An 18,878-nucleotide genomic window follows, 5' to 3' on the forward strand; every position below is an offset into this window, starting at 1 on the left:
TAAAACTCGGTGAAAGTTTATGCATGGACTAAGTAACTCAATCCTTTGTAGGCACTTTCATGCAAACACTTCAGCCTTTCCTGAGTGTTCTCCAGCAAACTTGCTTGCTTTTTGCTTTGTACTAGCTGGAGCTTAATTAGGAAGGGCATTCTGCCTCTGGAGAAGTCTTTCAGCTTAATTCCTAAGGTCATTATGGAAGATAAATTTCAACGAATTTTCACTTGTTAGTGGAGTATTTTTAGTTCTGAGAAAAGTTGTTACATTTCAGGAGACTGAAATGTTACACAGGTACATTGCCTGAGGAGAATTCTACTTTTTTTTTTTTTTTTTTTTTTTTTTTCCCCTCTAAAGCAGCCCTCATATAAATGAAAATGAAATAAAGGACACATTTCATGAGAAGAAAAATGGAAACCTTCAGATATTAGCAAGTCCCAATTCTCAAGTGCTCCTGATTTGCAAAACCCTTTGCTGTTTGGAGCTTCTTCATGTTTGGAGATCATGGGGGAGTAACTACCATCACTGTGTTACTCAGCTTCAGCAGAGTTTCAAGCATTGAACTCAAGACTTGTCATAAAAGCAAGTTCAGTAACAATACCCTTACTTCACCCATGGGCAAACTTGAATGATTTGTGCACGTGGGGAGCCTGGAATCCTGAAATTCTAGTTCAGAGTCGTGTTCACGAACCACAGTACGTATGAAGTTCCCATTTTCTAAGCTTCAGTATGCAGCACCCCCACCTAGCTTCATGACTGAGTAAGGAATATGTTTTACATAAGGACTGACCTGCAGGGCCATCTGTTCTGGAATAAGTAATATTCTTGGGCAGCGCTTTAACTTTATCAGAGCAGTTAGAAGAAAATCCCTTAGCTACTGGGACAACTGGGCACAAGAGAGTATCAACTCACAAGTTAAAGCATTCTTTTAATGGGTTACACCAGAAATAATGATGTCTTTTACAGGCCCCAACAGGGTTCCAGGAGCAAGCTGAATTCTGATTTTTGGGTACACCTGGAGCCAGGAGTTTGACTCAGTGGTCCTTGTGGGACCCTTCCAACTCAGGATATTCTGTGTTTCTATGAGCTGCAAACTTTTGGGAGTCTCTGGTACAAGCGTAGCACCAGACAGCCCACCTGGCCTCACAGCCTGTTCCCAGCAATGGGGCACTACGGGGATGGCAGCAGGAAGTAAAAGGCATGCCCATGGACCACAACACACGATGTATTTCTCCACTCAGGTCTCTGAACCCACTTTAATTTTAACACCCGCACAACAAGCACAAATCTGTTCTCCAAATCATTTTCGAGGGGACAAGCAGACATTGATTCTTGAAATAACTCTACAACTCAAAGTAAATGAGTTAGAAAGTAGGTGTGTGGTTTATTTTGGCACTGGGATAGCTCCCAAGTGCATGCACACCTCAACACTTGACTTGCTTTGTTTATATACAGGAAAAAGTTATATATGCATGAAGTTTCCCAATACACCTATACATATGAATAACCTGTCTCTGCTTTGTATTAAAATTAGCTCCAAGAAGTCATTTCCACAGACTCCTCCCATCTGCGCCTGCTGGTGGTCATCAGGGGGTCATGGGGACGAAGGCCGATAACTCCTCTTCATCACCACTGCTTGACCCCCTGCCTTTGTACAGACTCAGCTGCTCCTTGGCTCTTGTCCAAACCACACGGTTGTTCTCAGCTGGTTTTTGAGACAGGTTTTCCCCATTTTTGTCAGGAAACATCCTCTTGGGAGGGGCCCCGAGACTACTCGTTTGGGTTCATTTGCACAGCAGGTAAGCAAAGACAACTCAGCAACGTCTATTGGAGTGCAATTAAGCAACCCACCCAGCCTTTCATTCCTGACTTCGATAATTACGATTGCTTTATTTAGCCATTTATTTAATTTATTTATTCATTATTTAATTTATTTATTTTTAATTTGTTTATTATTTAATTAATAATTTAATTAATTAAATTCAATATTATTTAAATAATTTATTTTTTAATTAAACGTTTATTACGACTAAGCAAGCCCTCACTCTTTCATCCTCTAATTTCCACCTAACATTGCTAAAATAAATCCGCCCCCCCCGAACTGAGGGCAAAGCCCTAAGATGGCGGCGGGGGCTCGGCTTCACCCACGTGACGCGCGCCCGTTCTCCCCGGGCTCCTTCCGGCCTGGCTGAGGCAACCGGCCTCCAGCGGCCGCCGCCCGCTCCGTGAGGCCGAGGAGGCGGCCGCCATCCTCCGGAGCCCCCGAGGGGGGCTGAGGGGCAGCCGGGCAGCACCCCCGAGACCCCCCCTGAGCCCCTCAGGGATCTGCTGGGCCCCCAGGCTCGGCCTCCGCCGTGGAGGCTCAGGTGGGTGCCCCCCCTTCTTAGGGCGCGGGGAGATTTTGGGGGTGGGGGCTGTCGCCATGGTGTCGTGACAGGGGTGATGGTGGTGACAGGGGTTTGGGGTGCCAAAAGTGCTTCGTGGTTTTGCCCGTGGTGCTGCTTGAGGCTGCGCAGCCTCCCTCGAGCTGCGGGGGTACCAAGTGGATGCTCCAGGGAGCTCTGTTTGCCTCTGTTTCACCCATATCTTTTTATTATAACCTCAATAATATTATTTATAACTGCTGTGGTATTTATTATTTATAACCTCACTGAGCATCTTCTGCCCCTTCCCTTAAAAATTTCTTTTTTCACCCTTATTTCTATATTTATTTCAATTTCTCTCACCTATGAGGCCAGCTGGCCCCAGAGGATAACCCCCGAGCTACCAAAACTCCCCCCCTGGCATCCCAAAGCCCCTCCCAATTCTTCACCAAAACAGCTTTGAGAAAGTCCCTTTAAACCCTTACCGAAAGTGAAAGCGTTTCAGGCACACTTGTTGTGCTGGCTGGGGGCGAGGTAAGTCACAAAGGCATCGTTAGAGATCCTCTTGCAATTTGGTTACATTGAAATATAAATTTATGAAAAACGGGAGATAGTTTGCATATAGAGGGATAGATTTTCGGTCATGAAAAGGAAACTTACCCTCTTTTTTATGCAGAATAGGAAAGGGTAAGTTTAATTGGAGGCTGCAGTGTTGTTTTCTGGCTTAGTAGATGAGTAAGAAATCACAAACGTACAAAACTATAAAATAGGATGTTCATAAAAAGGTAAGTGTACAACTTGTAGCCTTATTTAACCTTATTGCAACTTTAGACTTTGGATGCCCCAAAGCTGTGGATACCTTTTTGTTTCTTAGGTTTATGTTAAATAGACTATATATAGGTATGAGGCGCTTCTTCAGCATACCCTAAATAGGCAAAATTCAGTGTTTAAAGTTATTAATGGGAATTACGTGACATAGTTTGGAAAAGGAGAACAGCTCTGTCAGTAACTTTAAGACAATCTTTGGAAAATGGAATGTGTTTGTTGCGTTCTGCTTGTAAATGCCATATTTTGCTGTAGCTGTAAGGTAACAACAGCATCTCAGCAAGAAAAAGCCGGGCTGCCTCACCTGGTTTGGCCAGACACTATGTAAATGACAGGAAACAAAGCAGAAGGGTTGTTAAAATCCCCACTTGTTTCAGTTAGCCACTCTGGCTCTTCTCTAGAAGAGACTCTTGTCTTTGTAGCATTCAAAGATTCTTTGTAGCTCACTAAAGCTGGGGCTGAGATGCCGCTGACAAGTGAATTTAGGAGCTGTTGGATTTTTGCCTAGTGTGTCTTTTTGTTGTTTTTGCTTTATTTTCAGAAAGCATGCCTTAAGCAAGGAACAGGCTTTGTGCAAATGGGTGGTAGCATCTGATTCTCCTATTCTGTCCCCTTCTTCCTGAGAGCTCTGTGCTGATCTACAAGAATAAGAAAATGAAACCATTCTCAAAAGAAAAATGAAACCACTTAATCAGTTTTGATGCCAATCTCAGGGCACAAATGCCAACACTTTTTAAGTGCCTTTCTATATAAATTAAAAGACGTCTTGCATATGATTCCAAATGTCCAAAAGCCAAGTGCTCCATGCTTTAATATCCAAATCGATTTTTTTTTCTGTCGAGATCACTGCATCTGCCTTTCCTAGCCCTCTCTCTGCCTTCCCTGTTTCTTGTTGTGGTTTTAGTTTGTTCTGCTTTGTTTTCAGGGACGTGCTGCTTCCCTCACAGAGGTTACTGCTTCTTCTCAGCTGAATAACCTCTGGTGATGAATTCAGCCTAAACTATTACCTGGGAGACAGGGAACTGCTCTGCTCAGCCACAACCATCTTCTCCCCAGCGATGGGAACTTCATCGCCTGCTGCAGATTTACAGCACACATCACCTCTAATCTCAGCCTCTGTTCTTTATGTTGCTTGTGCCTTTTCTAACTTTGCAGTGGGAGTGGGAAGAGCATCTCTTGGACTGTGACAAGTGATGCCCTGCTGTTCCATTGTTGTGATACCAGAATTTTACAGTTCCATTTAACAGTGCTGTTCAACATGCTTTCTTGTCAAACGACTGAGACTGGGGAGACAAAGATCTCTCTCATCCCTGTAGCAGGTCTCACTTTGCCAGAGGGATAAGAACTTTGCCCTATGGTATTCTCATGGTGAGGCTCGTGGTACTGAGATGCTTCTTCCTGATAGCTCCTTTCTGTCTTGCCAAAGAGGGTAATAATTCATGTTCAGCCTCCGCTGGTGTAGAAAGGCTGTTGAAGCAAGGAAGCAGGAGAAGCAGAAAGGCAGAGGTACAGCAAGAACATGTTTTAAATGGGGATTGGAATGAGCAGCCCTTTCCAGGGCAGGGCAGAAGAATTGTATCACAGAGTCTGATGAATCAGCACATTCTGTAATTCCATTTTACGTGAGGGGTTAGGAAGAGATTTCATTTCACTTGAAATACCAAGGTGCAAAGCAGGAGACCCCTGGATTAGCTCTGTCTCAGTCCAGCTTTCACCCTCTTTCCAGGGTTTTTGATAATAGTTTGGTTGTCAGATTCCCATCATCAACAAAATACATGGGATGCACTTTATACTCAAGGGGATTGTTTGTTTGCTTGCTTTTGTTGTTTCTGTTTGTTTGTTTGTTTTTACAGAGTTCTGCAATATTGTTTAGGCTCAGTAAAAAAAGAACACTATCTTAATACAGGAAAGCTATATGAAAAGACTGATTATTTTCCTTTCTTTTTCCTTCCAACAATGCTTTTGTTTTAAAAGGATGGCACAAAAGAAGTATTTAATAGCAAAACTGACAAGTTGCTTACGAGAAGACAAAATTCAGCTATGGAAACCACCATACACAAATGAGAATAAGGAAGCTGGTGAAGAGATGAAGGTAAATATTCTGTCTTGAGTTGGTGTCACATGCTTTTCATGTCCTGTTACTGGTGTATTTTGCCAGTTTTTTTTCTTGCTGTTTCCTTAGGAGCTTGCACAGAAATATTCATCCAAGCTGAATATCAATGAGAATGATGCAGAGAATATGCTTGAAGAAATACGATGTAAAGCAATTGAGCGTGGAACAGGAAATGAAAATTTTAAAGTGACTGGGATTGCGAGACTTGATATATATCTGCCTCGAAGAAAAGTAAGTGCCACTGCAGAAAAGTTAGGATAAGTACCTAGGCCATAGGATTATGGCCTTTTAAGTACTATTTTTTTTGTATCTAATTCAAATGTTTTCACTTCTTTAACTTTTAGGGGTGATTTGCATAAGAGATCTGTGCTGAGGTATAAAAAATACATTGGGGAGAAGTTCTGTAGGTATATTTTAGTTTCCCAGATAGATGGAAATAGCACGGCAAAGGAATATAATTGAATATAATATTGAGAGATTAGTAATTGTCTTTCCTTTAGGATTTAATGAGAAATGATCTTTCAATTAAGAAAAGTACATTAGATTTAAGCGTCTGTCTAGTTCAATTTGATTCCTTCTGACTTAACCGCTCACATTAGCAGTAAAGAGCAGATATATTTTTTCTGTTGTGAAATACCTAAAGTTGCATTAGCATATGAGTATCACTTTATTACCACTATCGTTGTTTGAATGACAGCTTTAATTTAAAAAAAAAAAAAAAAAAAAAGAAAACTTTAAGTGCAATAGGCAGCTTGAATGCAGTGTCATCTTTAGCTGCGTGTGGATGATGATATTGAAAAGAACTGCTTTGGCTTTTAACCGTGGCATTTGGCAGGGTTTTTACAGTGACTTTACATCATCCTCGTGTAACTCCTCCAGCCCAGGCACTACACCTACTTTAAGGTACATCCGGTGTTTGAACTTGGAAAGGAGAGGGATGGTTTTCTGTTGTGAAGGTACGCATCTATTCTAAGTCCAGACCAAAAAGCCTGACATAATTAGAATTCACTAAGTCTTGCTTTTTTAAAGCCAGGCTTCAGCCTTTGGTGCGTGCTATGCATGAAAACAGAATAATGAAGTGAATCTGACGAAGTCTGTGTCATGCAGGTCACCCTACTGGATTCTGTGGCTATGTCTACCCTTGTCAGCTCAACTCCCACGGGGCTGGCTGGCCGCTGTTCCACAGTCAGACATCCTGTGGGTTGTTAGCATCATCTCTGAGGCAGTTTTGCCCAGGCCACCTGGTATTCTGCCAAACCACAGCCAGGTGCAGTGTAAGGCTGATGTGGGCCAGGGACTGATTTCCATCAGTTTGGACGCAGCTGCTCGGCTTTGAAGGCTGGGAGATTTCAGCCCTGTGCAAGTCAGTCACAGGGCAGAGGACGGGCCCTTGGTTAGGGTTTTTAGTAGTGCAGACAAAGCCAGTCTCTGGCAAGCACAATTGTGATTTTCAGACAGTTAACAGTTTTGATCCCACTCTGAGGGAGCAGCATCTTCCCCAGTGCTGCATGTCTTCATCCGCTCTGATAACAGGAAAAGAGAACTCCCCTACGCAGGGGCGCTTAAAGATTGTCATCAGCAACAGAAGTGGATAGTCACTCTGGAAAAGGGCAATATTTTCTACTGAAGATGATGATCTTATATGATAATTTCTGCTTCAGAATGATCTTTTGTTGTTGTTACCGAATAATTTAAAAAACACAGCACAGTCGTAATTGTTCTCTCTCCTGTAGTGAAAATTAATTACTAGGGGATGTGATGGGCAAAAGGGTAGAGGGTGTTAAGTGATTGCCGTGCAGTTAAGGCAAACAAATAGTTTCATAATTTCTCTTTTCAATGCTACTGGGCATAAGGGAATTAATTCATTTAAAATTCCAGTTTATCTAATCTGGGACCAGACACACTAATAAGGAATTAATCATAACTTAGCCAGTCACAGGTGAGTGGCATAATTACGAAGCAGAGTTCAGATTGGAAGTGCATAATTAAATTAGTCAGTTTAAATTGTTTGGTTCTGAATTTGGATTTATCTAATTCTCCATCTTCTGCTGTGGTAATGCTTATTTTTAGCACTGTATAGCAAGTGCAAGACTCCCTGCCCAGAAATTACTAATATGTATGCCAAGCCATAACCCTGTTAACATGATTATTATTTGAGAAAGAAATCGTAGTTGTTGTAAAACAGTTAATTAAGAAAATGTCCAAAGTGTCTTGATATCATGCTCTTTTCCTTCCCTCCTCCTTACCCCACCCAATATAATTACTACAGAGCAGAAAAATCCCACTGGAAACCAGCCTGTTCATCACAGGCAAGGAACTCAGATCACAGTAAGTGTAATCACCTTTTGGCTCTTCTCTTCTGAAGTAGCATACTGTCATACAGTACTAAAACTACAAATGGTGTGCTATTTGTCATGTTATCTTGAGCATTTTCTTAGCATTGAGCATGTCTGAATAGGATGCCCAGTGATACAGAGGGCAGTTCTTCATGTAAAAAGCAGTTTAACAGAAAAAAGAAGAGTTACAACTGTGGAAGGGGACTTTCCTCTATAAGTCACCAGCAAGTACCTGAGAAGGCACCACTGATCAGTGCTCCAAATCTGTAACGGGTCTGCTGAGCAGTGGCCATCAGCTTCTCTCCCTTCTGTATGTTTAACCGTACTAAAATCACATTCTTTTCTGCCTGTTTTGCTTTTCCCATTTTGCATCCCATCTTTTCCCTAAGCGATTCAGAAAGCTTTCTGATGCTGTTTTTATTTCCAGCAGCCTTTTGTAGCAAAAGGTTAAACCAGTTATGAACGCATTCATTTTCTAGAAACACTGTTTATCCTTACAAATTTATATTAATGGGTGCAATGATTTATTTCACAGGATAGCACAGGAACATGGATTAAAAGAAAATGCCATCAAAATAATCATAAATAAGAAGCAGCTTGACCTGGGTATGTATCTCTAGTTGAGTATACTTCTGTGTTTTCAATTTTATTGCTTCTCAGAGGCAAAGTTTCTTGCAGTTTTATTAATTTCTAAAATCCCCAAGGAATAGCAGTTATATTTGTCAGGTTTTGCTCTATAGGAAATGTAAGAAATCATAATGATCAAAAACCTCAGAAAGAATTAGAGTGATTATATGAATCCCTTCAGAAAGTAGATTTTCATCATTTATTAAGTGTTGAAACGCCCAAAATATGTTTAAGAGAAACCATAAACTTCTCTAAAGTCCATATTGTATAACAGCACATTCAAAAACTTTTTGTAATGTCTTACACATGTTCAACTTCAGCTACTTTCCTTTTATTGATTCCCTAAGCATATTTAGTTCCCTTGGAAGAGGTCAGATGTAGGTAAAGCCATAAACTTGATAATAAGAACTTGGCTTCAATTCCCACTTCATCTGTACTGGTACTGTTGTGGTGTATGATTCTGGACACGTTGTTTAACCTCACGTTATTCCACTTTTTGCCTGGAGATCAACTAACTGAAATAGAAACACTCATATTTCTTGAACGCTTTGGAAAAAAGCAAGCAAAGAAACATACCAGACATTTTAAAAGCATTTTTAAAATACCAGTCTGCTTCTAGTTTCTGAATTTCTGCTGAAGATGTCAGTAGTTGACCCAAGTACTCAGTCAAAACCACTGTCTAGTAATTACTGTAGTTCTCCAGTACAGTGCAAGTAAGGCAAGGAGCTGTTTTAGGTTGTTTTTTTATCTTCCAGAGGCAGTACAACATAAAATGGTCTCTCTTTGTAAACTTCGTATTTATATTTCATTCATCATACTTTATTTTACAGGAAGAACTCTTGAAGATCAGGGTGTAACTCACAACGCGAAAGTGATGGTGCTTCAACTGGAACAGAGCGATGAGGAAACTAAAAGAAAGGTTCAGGAAGAAGAACTTCAGCGCAAGAAAGAGAAAGACATCAGTGACAAGATGCAAAGGACTAAGAAGGGTTTGGAAATTCTAGCAGAGAGAGGTGAGGCAGAATTGGTTTGGAGGTGGAGAGCTGGTTGTTAAGTCTTGCTGATCAAAACTTGTCTTCTCAATAGCCTTTCAGCATTGAAGAGTACCTGTTCCATGACCAGACTTCAGCTTATACTGGTGTAGTTTTCTACCAACTTGAAAACTGCATTTTAAGTTGATTAAAACTGCCTCTTCTACTCTAACTCCTATAAAACTGGAATGCTAGAAAATATTTGGCACTTTGAGAGGGACATAAAATGAATCAATTATTATTTAATTGACACTTGACAGTTAGGGGACTGGCAACTCTGCGAACAGGCTTCAAATTTATTGTACACATAAGCACAGTGGAATAATGTATTATAAGTCATTACACACTTCTCTGTAGTTTAACTCAGATATGGCTGTGCGTAACCATGGTTTCATTGTGCAGAACAGCTCTCTTGTCACTCTGATCTATAATGTGGCTGTTCTTTTCTCATTGTGTTTGATGCTGATTGCTAGCAACTGTGGATTAAGTTAAAGGGATATAGTCAATTTAACAGTAATAATTTTTCAAAATGAGGTTAAGTGTGCCCATGAATTGCACTGCTAGATGGTGAGTTTCAATCATTTTGCTACTTTATTGTTTCGAAAAATCCACAAACAAGAAACTGAAATTGAGTATGTAATGAGTTCCTGCCAAATGCAACAAAAATACGTGAACAAAGCTGCTTTTAACGCCCAGTGACAGCCCGTTTCTTACTGTAATGTCAGATTTTGGACAAACTAAAAGAAGTGATTCCTTTTATTGACTTAAGGGGTAATTTAGATCCCAAGCCTTGGATCCTGTATAGGGCATTTTAAAGATATTTACCACTGTCGGTTATAGCATAATGCCACAGTATGGCATGGAGTCCATAATTGTTTCATAGGCTCAAGGCTCTCTTCAAAGCTATGTGAAATTTAAAAAAGACTTAACAAACCTTTTGTAAGCTTTTAATCTCAGCAAACTTCTCTTAATTGTCTTTTATTTATAAGAAAAACATCTTTTTATTTTAAATCAAGTGTAGGTGAGAACAAAATTGATAGTTTGGTCACAAACATTAAATATATGGGGAATGGAAAATACTGAGCTGTATTTTTCTTTGTTTTTTTTTTATCAGCTGTGCTGAGGATTTCCTTGTATTCTGTAAGGTTTATTTGATAAAGTATTTCAAGTGTCATATCACGTAAAATGTAGGTTGTTTTGTCTTCTGAAAAAAACTCCTTACAATTCACATAAATTTCTGGATGCTCATAGACAGCTCTCTAAGTAAGAGACCCTAAAAGTTTCTTGGGCTTGGCTGGTTGACAACATTGGTGGTAGATCTGTCCCAAACCAGCCTTCATATGGAATTCAGAATTTTTGGGTTTGTTTACTTTTTGTTTAACCATGCACTTAATGACATAATTTTATGACAGCAATGTTATTCTGCTGGAAGGTGGTACTTGAAACTAAGACTGCTTTTTCTTATGTTTCAGAGGAGTACTTGGATCCAGATACTGCTCCATATCTAGATATAGCTAATCAGACTGGGAGGTCAATTGAGATTCCTCCTCAAGCTAAAAAAGTAAGTAAAAAATATCTTACAAAGGTAATAAGATAGCTTTGTAAAGCTTAATTAGTGAAGTATGTCAAATGTGAGATTGAAATACACTCAGGCTTTTTGGGGATTGTACACTGGGTCCAGTAGATGTATGCTTAACAGAAATAATTTTGAAATAAAAGAAGAACTGAGGATACTTTAGTCAAGACAGACCCCTAATTGCTGATACAATTGATGTAATCTTGCCTTATTTTTGTGTTTTAAGATGAGCTGTAACTTCGTTATAGCATACCACCTGTTTTAAATGTGAGTTGCCCTAGAACCACATGAAAATAACTTGTTCTTTAGGCTCGGTCGGTTTCAGTTGGGAACTTGCTGAGTCTCACAAAATCGGGAGTCTCTCAGATTTAAATCTGTTCACGTTCAAGGCCAACATTCTCAGCTGAAAATCTTTGGCTGGGTGCGTGCATTGAATTGTAGTAGGAGTGACACACCTGATGTTGGCTGCTGAAGCAGAAGAGTGGTGGTAGACACTGTCTTTTCAGATTTTTGGATTTGGTGAAGATAAATAGAAAATTCTCTACAAACTGCTTGGAATTATGCCTGGAAAAAAAAAATAAAAAGGGGGGGGGGGAAATGAGCAGGCCCCAACATGTGTTAATTGCAGCTCTAGCATCAGTTTTCTGGTTCATCTCGAGTTTCTGGATGATTGGAAAAAATAACTGCCTGTTCCCCCAGCGCATATTGTTGTGATAAAGTGCTGAAAGTAGTAACTCACCCTAAGAGTTGAAGAATCAAAAGTGCAATCACACCAGCTTTCATCACTATTGAACATGGGTGAGAAGAACTATTGCAGATTGTTTCTATCAAGAAATATTATTTGTATTTCCATTTGTCATGCTGCAGGAACGAGAGTGTTTTCCTGCCACATTCAAGATTTAATTTTCAGTTCTGAGGTTTTGCAGGAGGTGAATCATTAAAGTTTACAAGGTAGCGTTGATAGCTAAGCAAAACAAAATTGATACTGCTAGGAAGTGTAGGACCTACAAAATACTTATCAGTCATTATTGAAAATCTATCTAGTTTCAGTCTTAAATTTGGTACAGCATCTCATGTGTCAGTAGCATTCATTGCTTTTAATTGGACAATATATTAGTAGATGGGAGGAAAGTATGAAGCAATGTGAAACAGTGTTGCTCTTACTGAACTGATAGAAAGGTACTGTTTTGGAAAGAACAAGGGCACTAGTGGATTACCTAGATAAGTCTTTTCAGTTATAAAAGTGAGCTGGGGGGTGTGCAGAAATGTCTCAATATGTTTTTCACAGGCACTTCATTTTTTCAGGCACTTGTGCTGGCCATGGGTTATCATGAGAAGGGCAGAGCATTAATGAAGAAGAAAGAATACGAAATAGCACTGCCATATCTGTTGGATGCTGATAAACACTTCTGGTAAGAACTTTTTTGAGTCCTTATACCTGGCTTTCCTGTACTCTCAACCAAATACAGGAACGCCGCTAGCTCTGTCTGTGCCTGTAATTCAGGGCCTGTTTTGCCCAGGATTACTTCTGCAGACGGGAAATAGCAGACAAAGGCTCTGACTTTTGGTGTCAGGTGGCTTCGTGGAGAACAGCTGAAACAGATACTGCCACGGGGCAGTTTAGTCTTTCATAAAACGTAAACAAACCATCAATATTCATGTACTGGGCTATAAATTGCTGTAGCTGGAGAGGCAGATGCAGCTACTCTTTTGCAATTGCTCCCGTGAAGGAATAATTTCCTGCAAAGGGTGGAGCAGATAGCAGAGGTCAGTAAGCACGTCAGGGTTTCTGCAGGTAAACTATTTTGGGGTCAGCAGTCAGAACCTTAAGTTGCTCTTTTGAGAACACCAGAAGTATCGTTGTCCCCGTCTGCTTCTCATCTGTGTGGAGCAAGGAGACTGGCACAGAACCCAGTGTGATCACTTGCGCTGAGAAAGATGATTGATCTCTGTCCTCTTAAAGGTTATATGGGGTTTAATTCATTCTGCATTTAAAGAGATGCTTGAATAGTAACAAAATTAACTGTGACTGTTGTAATTCTTGGAGGTGTAGTGTTATCATTCATGTCGTATGTATTAGTGAATATGTTGGGAGATCGATGTTTTATTAAAGTTCCATTGGTGTCAGTTTGCCTCAGATAAGAAGCACGTGCTTCCTCAAATATGTGAGTATACATGCTTCTAGCATGTTGCTTCATTAATATTTAAAAAAAAAAAAAAAGGTGTGGAAAAAGCAAACAGCCACCCCCTTGCTTTCCCCTGCCCCCAAAAAATTAAAGTTTTGTTTTCCAGTGAGTGTAGCACAGAGCTGCTGAACACCGTCGATAACTACGCAGTGCTGCAGCTGGACATAGTGTGGTGCTACTTCCGCCTGGAGCAGCTGGACTGCCTGGATGATGCCGAGAAAAAGCTGACCACAGCCCATAGATGCTTCCAGAGGTGCTATGGGGAGAACCACGAAAGGCTGATTGATATCAAAGTACGCTGGTTTTGGTTTAATTCAGATGTCTTTGTTTTTTTCTTCATAAAAAAGAAGAGTTCTTACTCAAATATTACAAGGTCCTCTTGTAGAAGTTTAATGTTTCCTCATGCTTCCTTTGCTGGCTATCTAGTTGTGTCACTGCCAGCATGGTGAAAGTGTTGGACGTGACAACAAGATCACAGCAAATGTGCTTATATGCACAGATGTCCTTGTTCTAGACGTGATGCTTTATCTGCATACAAAGTGCTGTATATTAGAGACTACGTTTTCTTTGTGTGTACAGTGTTCTCTTAGTAATAAATTCATGTTCTCATTTATGTTTCCCCTTCTTCCCATCTTTGCTTAACAATTCTTTAGGGAAGCTATGGTCGTGAGAAGGTTTTGTTTCTACGGCTTTACCTTCTTCAGGGGATAGGACACTATCACAGCGGCAGAGAAAAGGAGGCTGCTGAGTACATTCAGAAGGTAAGACACAATTAGGGAAAACTTTCAGGTTGTTTGCACCAGAAACCTTGTTCAAGGAAAAGTGCTGCTCTGTTTGGGCTCTGTGTTGCACCTGCCTGCTCTTTGCTTACTCAGAAAAATGGAGAAAAACATTCTTTTCCATTTGTATGTCAGCAACAGTGTTGGTAACACCACTTTTGTTCCATTTACCTGCAGGCATCTCATTTATATGAAGAGCTGTACATAGATCCTGAAAAAGTCTATCGCCTGTCGCTCCTGGGATTCTCCGAACAGGAAGCCCGCCTTGCCCTGCGAGCGTGCCATGGGAACGTGGAGCACGCTGCCAACCTCATCACCAACAGGAGGGAGGTATGGTGCAGGACTGTGTCTGTTGGGGTGCCTGTTAGATCGTGCCTTGCGTGACTAATGCACTGTGGTGCTAAATTAAGGGTTTTGATTATTCTGCTTTGGCGCTGTTACTGGAACTAACAGCTTGACATCTGCTGCCACAAGTTTGAAACCAAAACTTAATAAAACAAGAGAAGCTCTATCCCAAAACACTTGGGAGGAGAGAGCCAAAGACTTGTGATTGGTGCAAACCCTTTCAGTGTAGTACAGTGTTTGCTACTCAGCTCTTGTCTTGTATGCAAACAAAGCCACCGAGGTTAAAGTTATCATTCCTGGGCTTGACTGGCATGGAAGACAGGAGGTTGCACAATAAAGTGCTGTTGGTGACCGTGAGGCCGCACTGTATGGCTTTGGGCTTAGAAGACTTACAAGATCCACAAGGAGAGAAGGCTGTTCTGTGTTGGTGTGAAAGAGGCTGAGGGTGTTGTCCAGATTTGAAGCACCTGAAGTCACTTTTGGTAAGTCGAAGTGGCACTTCTGGACTTCAGGCACTGAAACGTGGATAGAAAAGTCAAACGGCTCAGAACTTGTTGGCTACATGCCTGCTTCTGACTGCGTGTCCTTGGCAAGTCTCATCTATGGGCCCATCTGCCAGACTGGTTTATCACTTACCACACAGGGCCTATAATAGCTGTGATGGCATAAGAATCTGATCTGCCGAGACTTCAGAGCAGAAGTACAGCCACGGTGCTTGCTCATGGGAATACAACTTTATTTAGGGATGAGTGTCTGGCAGCAATATCTATATTTAAAACAAAAAATCCTTTTTCCTCAAATTCAAACACAAAGAAGTAAATCCAAGAAAGCCCATATGCACCAGGGGAAGGCCGAAGCATTGCCATGCACAGTTAGCTTTGTAATGCTGTGTTCTTGCAGGAAAAAGCACAGATAAGGAGGGAGGAGAGAGCTAAAAGAAGGCAGCGACTAGAGGACATAAACACCTTGAAAAGTATGGGCTATTCAGAGAGAGCTGCTCAAGTAGCTCTTCATCATGCACAAGGAAACCTGGACCAAGCCTTTAAGGTAAGTGTTTTTTAAGAGCAGTGCTTCTGTACCAAAAAAAGTACTTTTTCTTTTTTTTTTTTTTTTTAATTTCTTAGCAGATTTTCTGCCTTATGTAGTGGTTAGCTCCGAGCTACCATTTTTTTGGAACTGTAACAACTGAACTGCTTCCTGACCCAGTGAATCAGACATCATCTAAGATGATCCATTCCGAGGACTAATACGACTGCATTGCTCTATTCTGACCCCTCTCTATTTTACTGTAGTTTATTCTGGACAATCCAGAATTATTGTTGGAAAACGATGACGACGATGATTCCGTGGCCATGGACCAGTTTCAAGTTTCCCAAGAAAGTATTGATCAAGTGAGTCAGACCTCTTTTCTTTCTCGGGAGCTCATAGTCATGTTTATGAATTGTCTTCAGCCCCTCCAGATCTTCCTTAAGCGAAGCTGCACAAATATTCTTTGTGCCATGTCCCTCGTGAGCTGTCACACTTCCATTATCTCACATCCGCCCCTCACAGTGAACTCGTGCTCCGGCTGAATTGTAATTCCTGTTTACTTCCTGCCCCTCACACCAAGCTGTCGTGCACAAATGCTAAGGGAAATGTGTGCACTCGAATGCTCCAACCCTAAAAAGACAGCAGATGAGAAATGCATTCAAGTCTTTAAGCATATTGTACTGCAAAAGGGAAAGAGTTGGGCTGTGTCTTTCTCACCACAGGCCATCTGAAAAGCTCCACAGCAGTTTGTGTGGCTCTGCAATTAGTGTCAGATAGGCAGGAAAACCAGATTGTGTAGAAAAAGTAAATCACATTCCAGGAATGTGAATGTGCTGGAGTGCTTTGAAGTTTCCTTTTTGAAAACAGAAGAAGAGATGGTCTGATGTTCAACAAGAGGCTCTTGATTCTGCCCAACATCCCCATTCCTTTAATGGGTCACTGCCCTGTTGTTAACTGTTCCAGTAAGGCAGAGTCAGTGTCCTGGAATTCCTGGTATGCAACGCTTTCCTCTGTGCGAGAGGAGTGACTGTCAGACACACAGTCAGATTCCTGTCAGTCACTGGTGCTGAATGAGCTTGGATTTCTCCATATGTACTGATTTTATTTTTTTTCCTCCCTCCTGTAGCTGACGTACATGGGTTTCAGCCACGAGTCAGCAAAGCAAGCTTTAAAGGTCTTTAGAGGCAACATCCACTTAGCTTCCCAGACCCTTGCTCACTATGGGGGAGTTCTGCCTGCCTCCCTGCAGCTGTCTTCTGAAGGGTCCAGTCCATCAGAAGAATCTGCTTCATCTAAGGACTCACCCACAGAGTCTGCAGGTAAGAATTCCTGCGTGCCACAAGCACCTAACACTAATCACTCCCACCTACCTGTACTCATCACACCAATTAGAATTAAAACCAAACCAACCTCTCCCTGCCTGTACCCTTCAGAGAGCGAGCAGTAAGCTAAGACTGTCATTCTTTCTGGACCTACAGCACTGTAGATGACTTTTTTTTGGCTTGCTGATACCTGATTTTTGATTGCTAAGAAGTTTTATTCCAAATCTGTGCGATGCAGTAGCTGATTTGACCACATATCCCTTACTGTGATACAGCTGTAACTGATACTCACCACTTACAGTAACTGGTTCTTGTAAAGCAGTTGTGCTGATGAAGGAGGGAAAGTATAAACTTCTTCCAGCAATGAAATCACCACTGTTTGGGGGGTTTTGTTTTTCTTTTTTATTGAAGGTTCTTCTAGCTCACAGACAGACGAAGACATGGAGACTGATGCGGTCAATGAAATCCTGGAGGATATTCCTGAACACGAAGAGGATTATCTGGATTTAACACTGGAGGAGGAAGAACAGATCATTCATGAATACTTATCCTATATACAAGTACCACAGCATTAAATCTCATTACCTCTACTTCAGTTACATGCTTTTCCCCTGACAAATTGAGTTTGGATTATAAACGCATCTTCAGCTTATCTCTTACTAAATGCCTCGAATTCAGTTAAACTATAGGTGAAACACTTAATTCCTGCGTATTTATAAATCTGCTTAAAGCCTACATTTGTGATACATTGTAATTTATTGTCATAGCAAAAAAAATAGAAGCGTTTATTTTCAGAAGAAAATTTAATAGAACTTAACTATATTTTTATTGTGAAATAAGTTGATTCACTTAGAATACAGGTAAATAAGCATTTCTATGCCACTTTAAAATACCAGCTTTAAAAACCGGTTGTAAATGAGAAACCTAGGTGATGAGGCTGGAGAGGTGTCTATTTACAAACCGTTCTTTTCTTCTGAAGGATTTCTAAGAGTCATTTATGTATCCGTGCATGGATTTATACTGCATCTCGCTTGTCACTTCATGCAGGTGTTACACAGGCAATAAAGATAACGATATGCTGCTTCAGCTTTTGGCCAGTCTTCCGTTCTTTGCTCTTAAAAAGCTGCAGGAACCCCTCTGTAGGCTGTGTGTTTGTGTAGGGGTGTGTAATTCGGTGTGTACCTAAATAACCAGTTTCCCCAAGCAGCTTTTCTTCCTCTTACAGGTACCCAACACACCTCAGGTTGATTGAAGTGTTTAATTTCACGTGGACCAGTTTCTTTAACTGGCTGTTGAACAAAACCCAGCTCAGCCACTCTGGCAGTGGTTGTACCCGGCTAAATGGGTTCTCAACGTTGTGGAGAAGTACTTGGGTTTGAGTGCCTTTTATAGCATCCAGGTTTCTGCTCTGTAAGCACTCCTTTCCACCTGGAAGGCAAGTTCACCGTGTTAGCTCTTCTTAAAAATGGTTTATTTACTTCCAGTAACTTCAGTCTCGCGGTAGAGGGAGCTCATGGCCTACCTGCTCCAGGCAGAGGCGCTGAAGCCGGTGGGAATGCAGAAACTAGCCAGGATCTTTGCTTAGAGGTAGGTCCGAAAAACTGAGAACCTTTTATGTGGTGCCAGTTCATTCTTACCCAGCATTTACCAATGGGGGAATGAGGGCTTGCAGTTGTGTTAGGGCACACACAGTGCTGTAAGCAGAGCCACAGCCTGCAACCCGACAGCACCATTCCAGTTACGGATTTCATAGGCTTCAGTGATGGACTTTTCTTTTTTATCTGGCTACCCTAGTCAAGGGCAGCAAAAGGCAGGGGATGATTACACCGTTAAGGAGTGCGTCAAGACAAATGCTACAAAAACGAGGTAGTTTTGTATCTTGTCCTCATAGGTTGAAGCATTTCTAAAGCCAGTAATACAAAATGCTGAGGAAAGAAACGGCAACTGTTCTATCCCATTTCTATAGGGGAGAGCACTGAGGAACCACTGAATGATATTGAGCAAAAAATATATAAATATACAACAGAATGGGAAAAAAAAAAAAAAGTCCATGGACAAGAAATAACAAGAAATGGGTGGGAAAGCATGAGTTTTTGCTTTCCTTCAGCTAAAAGGTTCACAAACCTACCGGCATGATGGCATTGCCTTATGCTAGCTCATAGGCATGCACTGAAGGCAGCATTGGGCTGCACAGGGCTCTTTTCTTTGAAGTGGCTTGCATAGCAAAGTGGCAATGACAGCTCGAGAAGTGCACATTTGTCCTTGAGGAATTTAAAATTAGCATCACAACATGCGGTGTCTGCCAGAGAAGCCATTCCTCAGTGATGTAATTCTGCCAGCACTGCCCCCCAG

At 41.2% G+C, this 18,878-nt stretch overlaps 1 protein-coding gene across 3 annotated transcripts; it reads left to right on the plus strand.

Annotated features, from left to right (window-relative positions):
• The first annotated feature begins 2,103 nt into the window (after nucleotides 1–2,103).
• Nucleotides 2,104–17,612, plus strand: NUB1 (negative regulator of ubiquitin like proteins 1). 3 transcript variants are annotated; one of them, XM_084507321.1, is made up of 15 exons: nucleotides 2,104–2,360; nucleotides 5,157–5,274; nucleotides 5,365–5,526; nucleotides 7,565–7,623; nucleotides 8,167–8,237; nucleotides 9,089–9,271; nucleotides 10,762–10,850; nucleotides 12,171–12,277; nucleotides 13,158–13,344; nucleotides 13,705–13,812; nucleotides 14,008–14,160; nucleotides 15,076–15,222; nucleotides 15,468–15,566; nucleotides 16,331–16,523; nucleotides 16,938–17,612. In XM_084507321.1, the coding sequence occupies exons 2-15, from the start codon at nucleotides 5,158–5,160 to the stop codon at nucleotides 17,099–17,101; spliced, it is 1,839 nt and encodes a 612-aa protein (XP_084363447.1). In that variant the 5' UTR covers nucleotides 2,104–2,360; nucleotide 5,157; the 3' UTR covers nucleotides 17,102–17,612. The 3 variants fall into 3 exon arrangements, with proteins under 3 accessions (XP_084363447.1, XP_084363448.1, XP_084363449.1); XM_084507322.1 differs by lacking the exon at nucleotides 2,104–2,360 and adding an exon at nucleotides 2,841–2,891; XM_084507323.1 differs by lacking the exon at nucleotides 2,104–2,360 and adding an exon at nucleotides 4,608–4,688.
• Nucleotides 17,613–18,878: the final 1,266 nt, after the last annotated feature.

The sequence above is a fragment of the Aythya ferina genome (genome assembly GCF_964211825.1).
Source record: "Aythya ferina genome assembly, chromosome: 2".
NCBI lineage: Eukaryota > Metazoa > Chordata > Aves > Anseriformes > Anatidae > Aythya > Aythya ferina.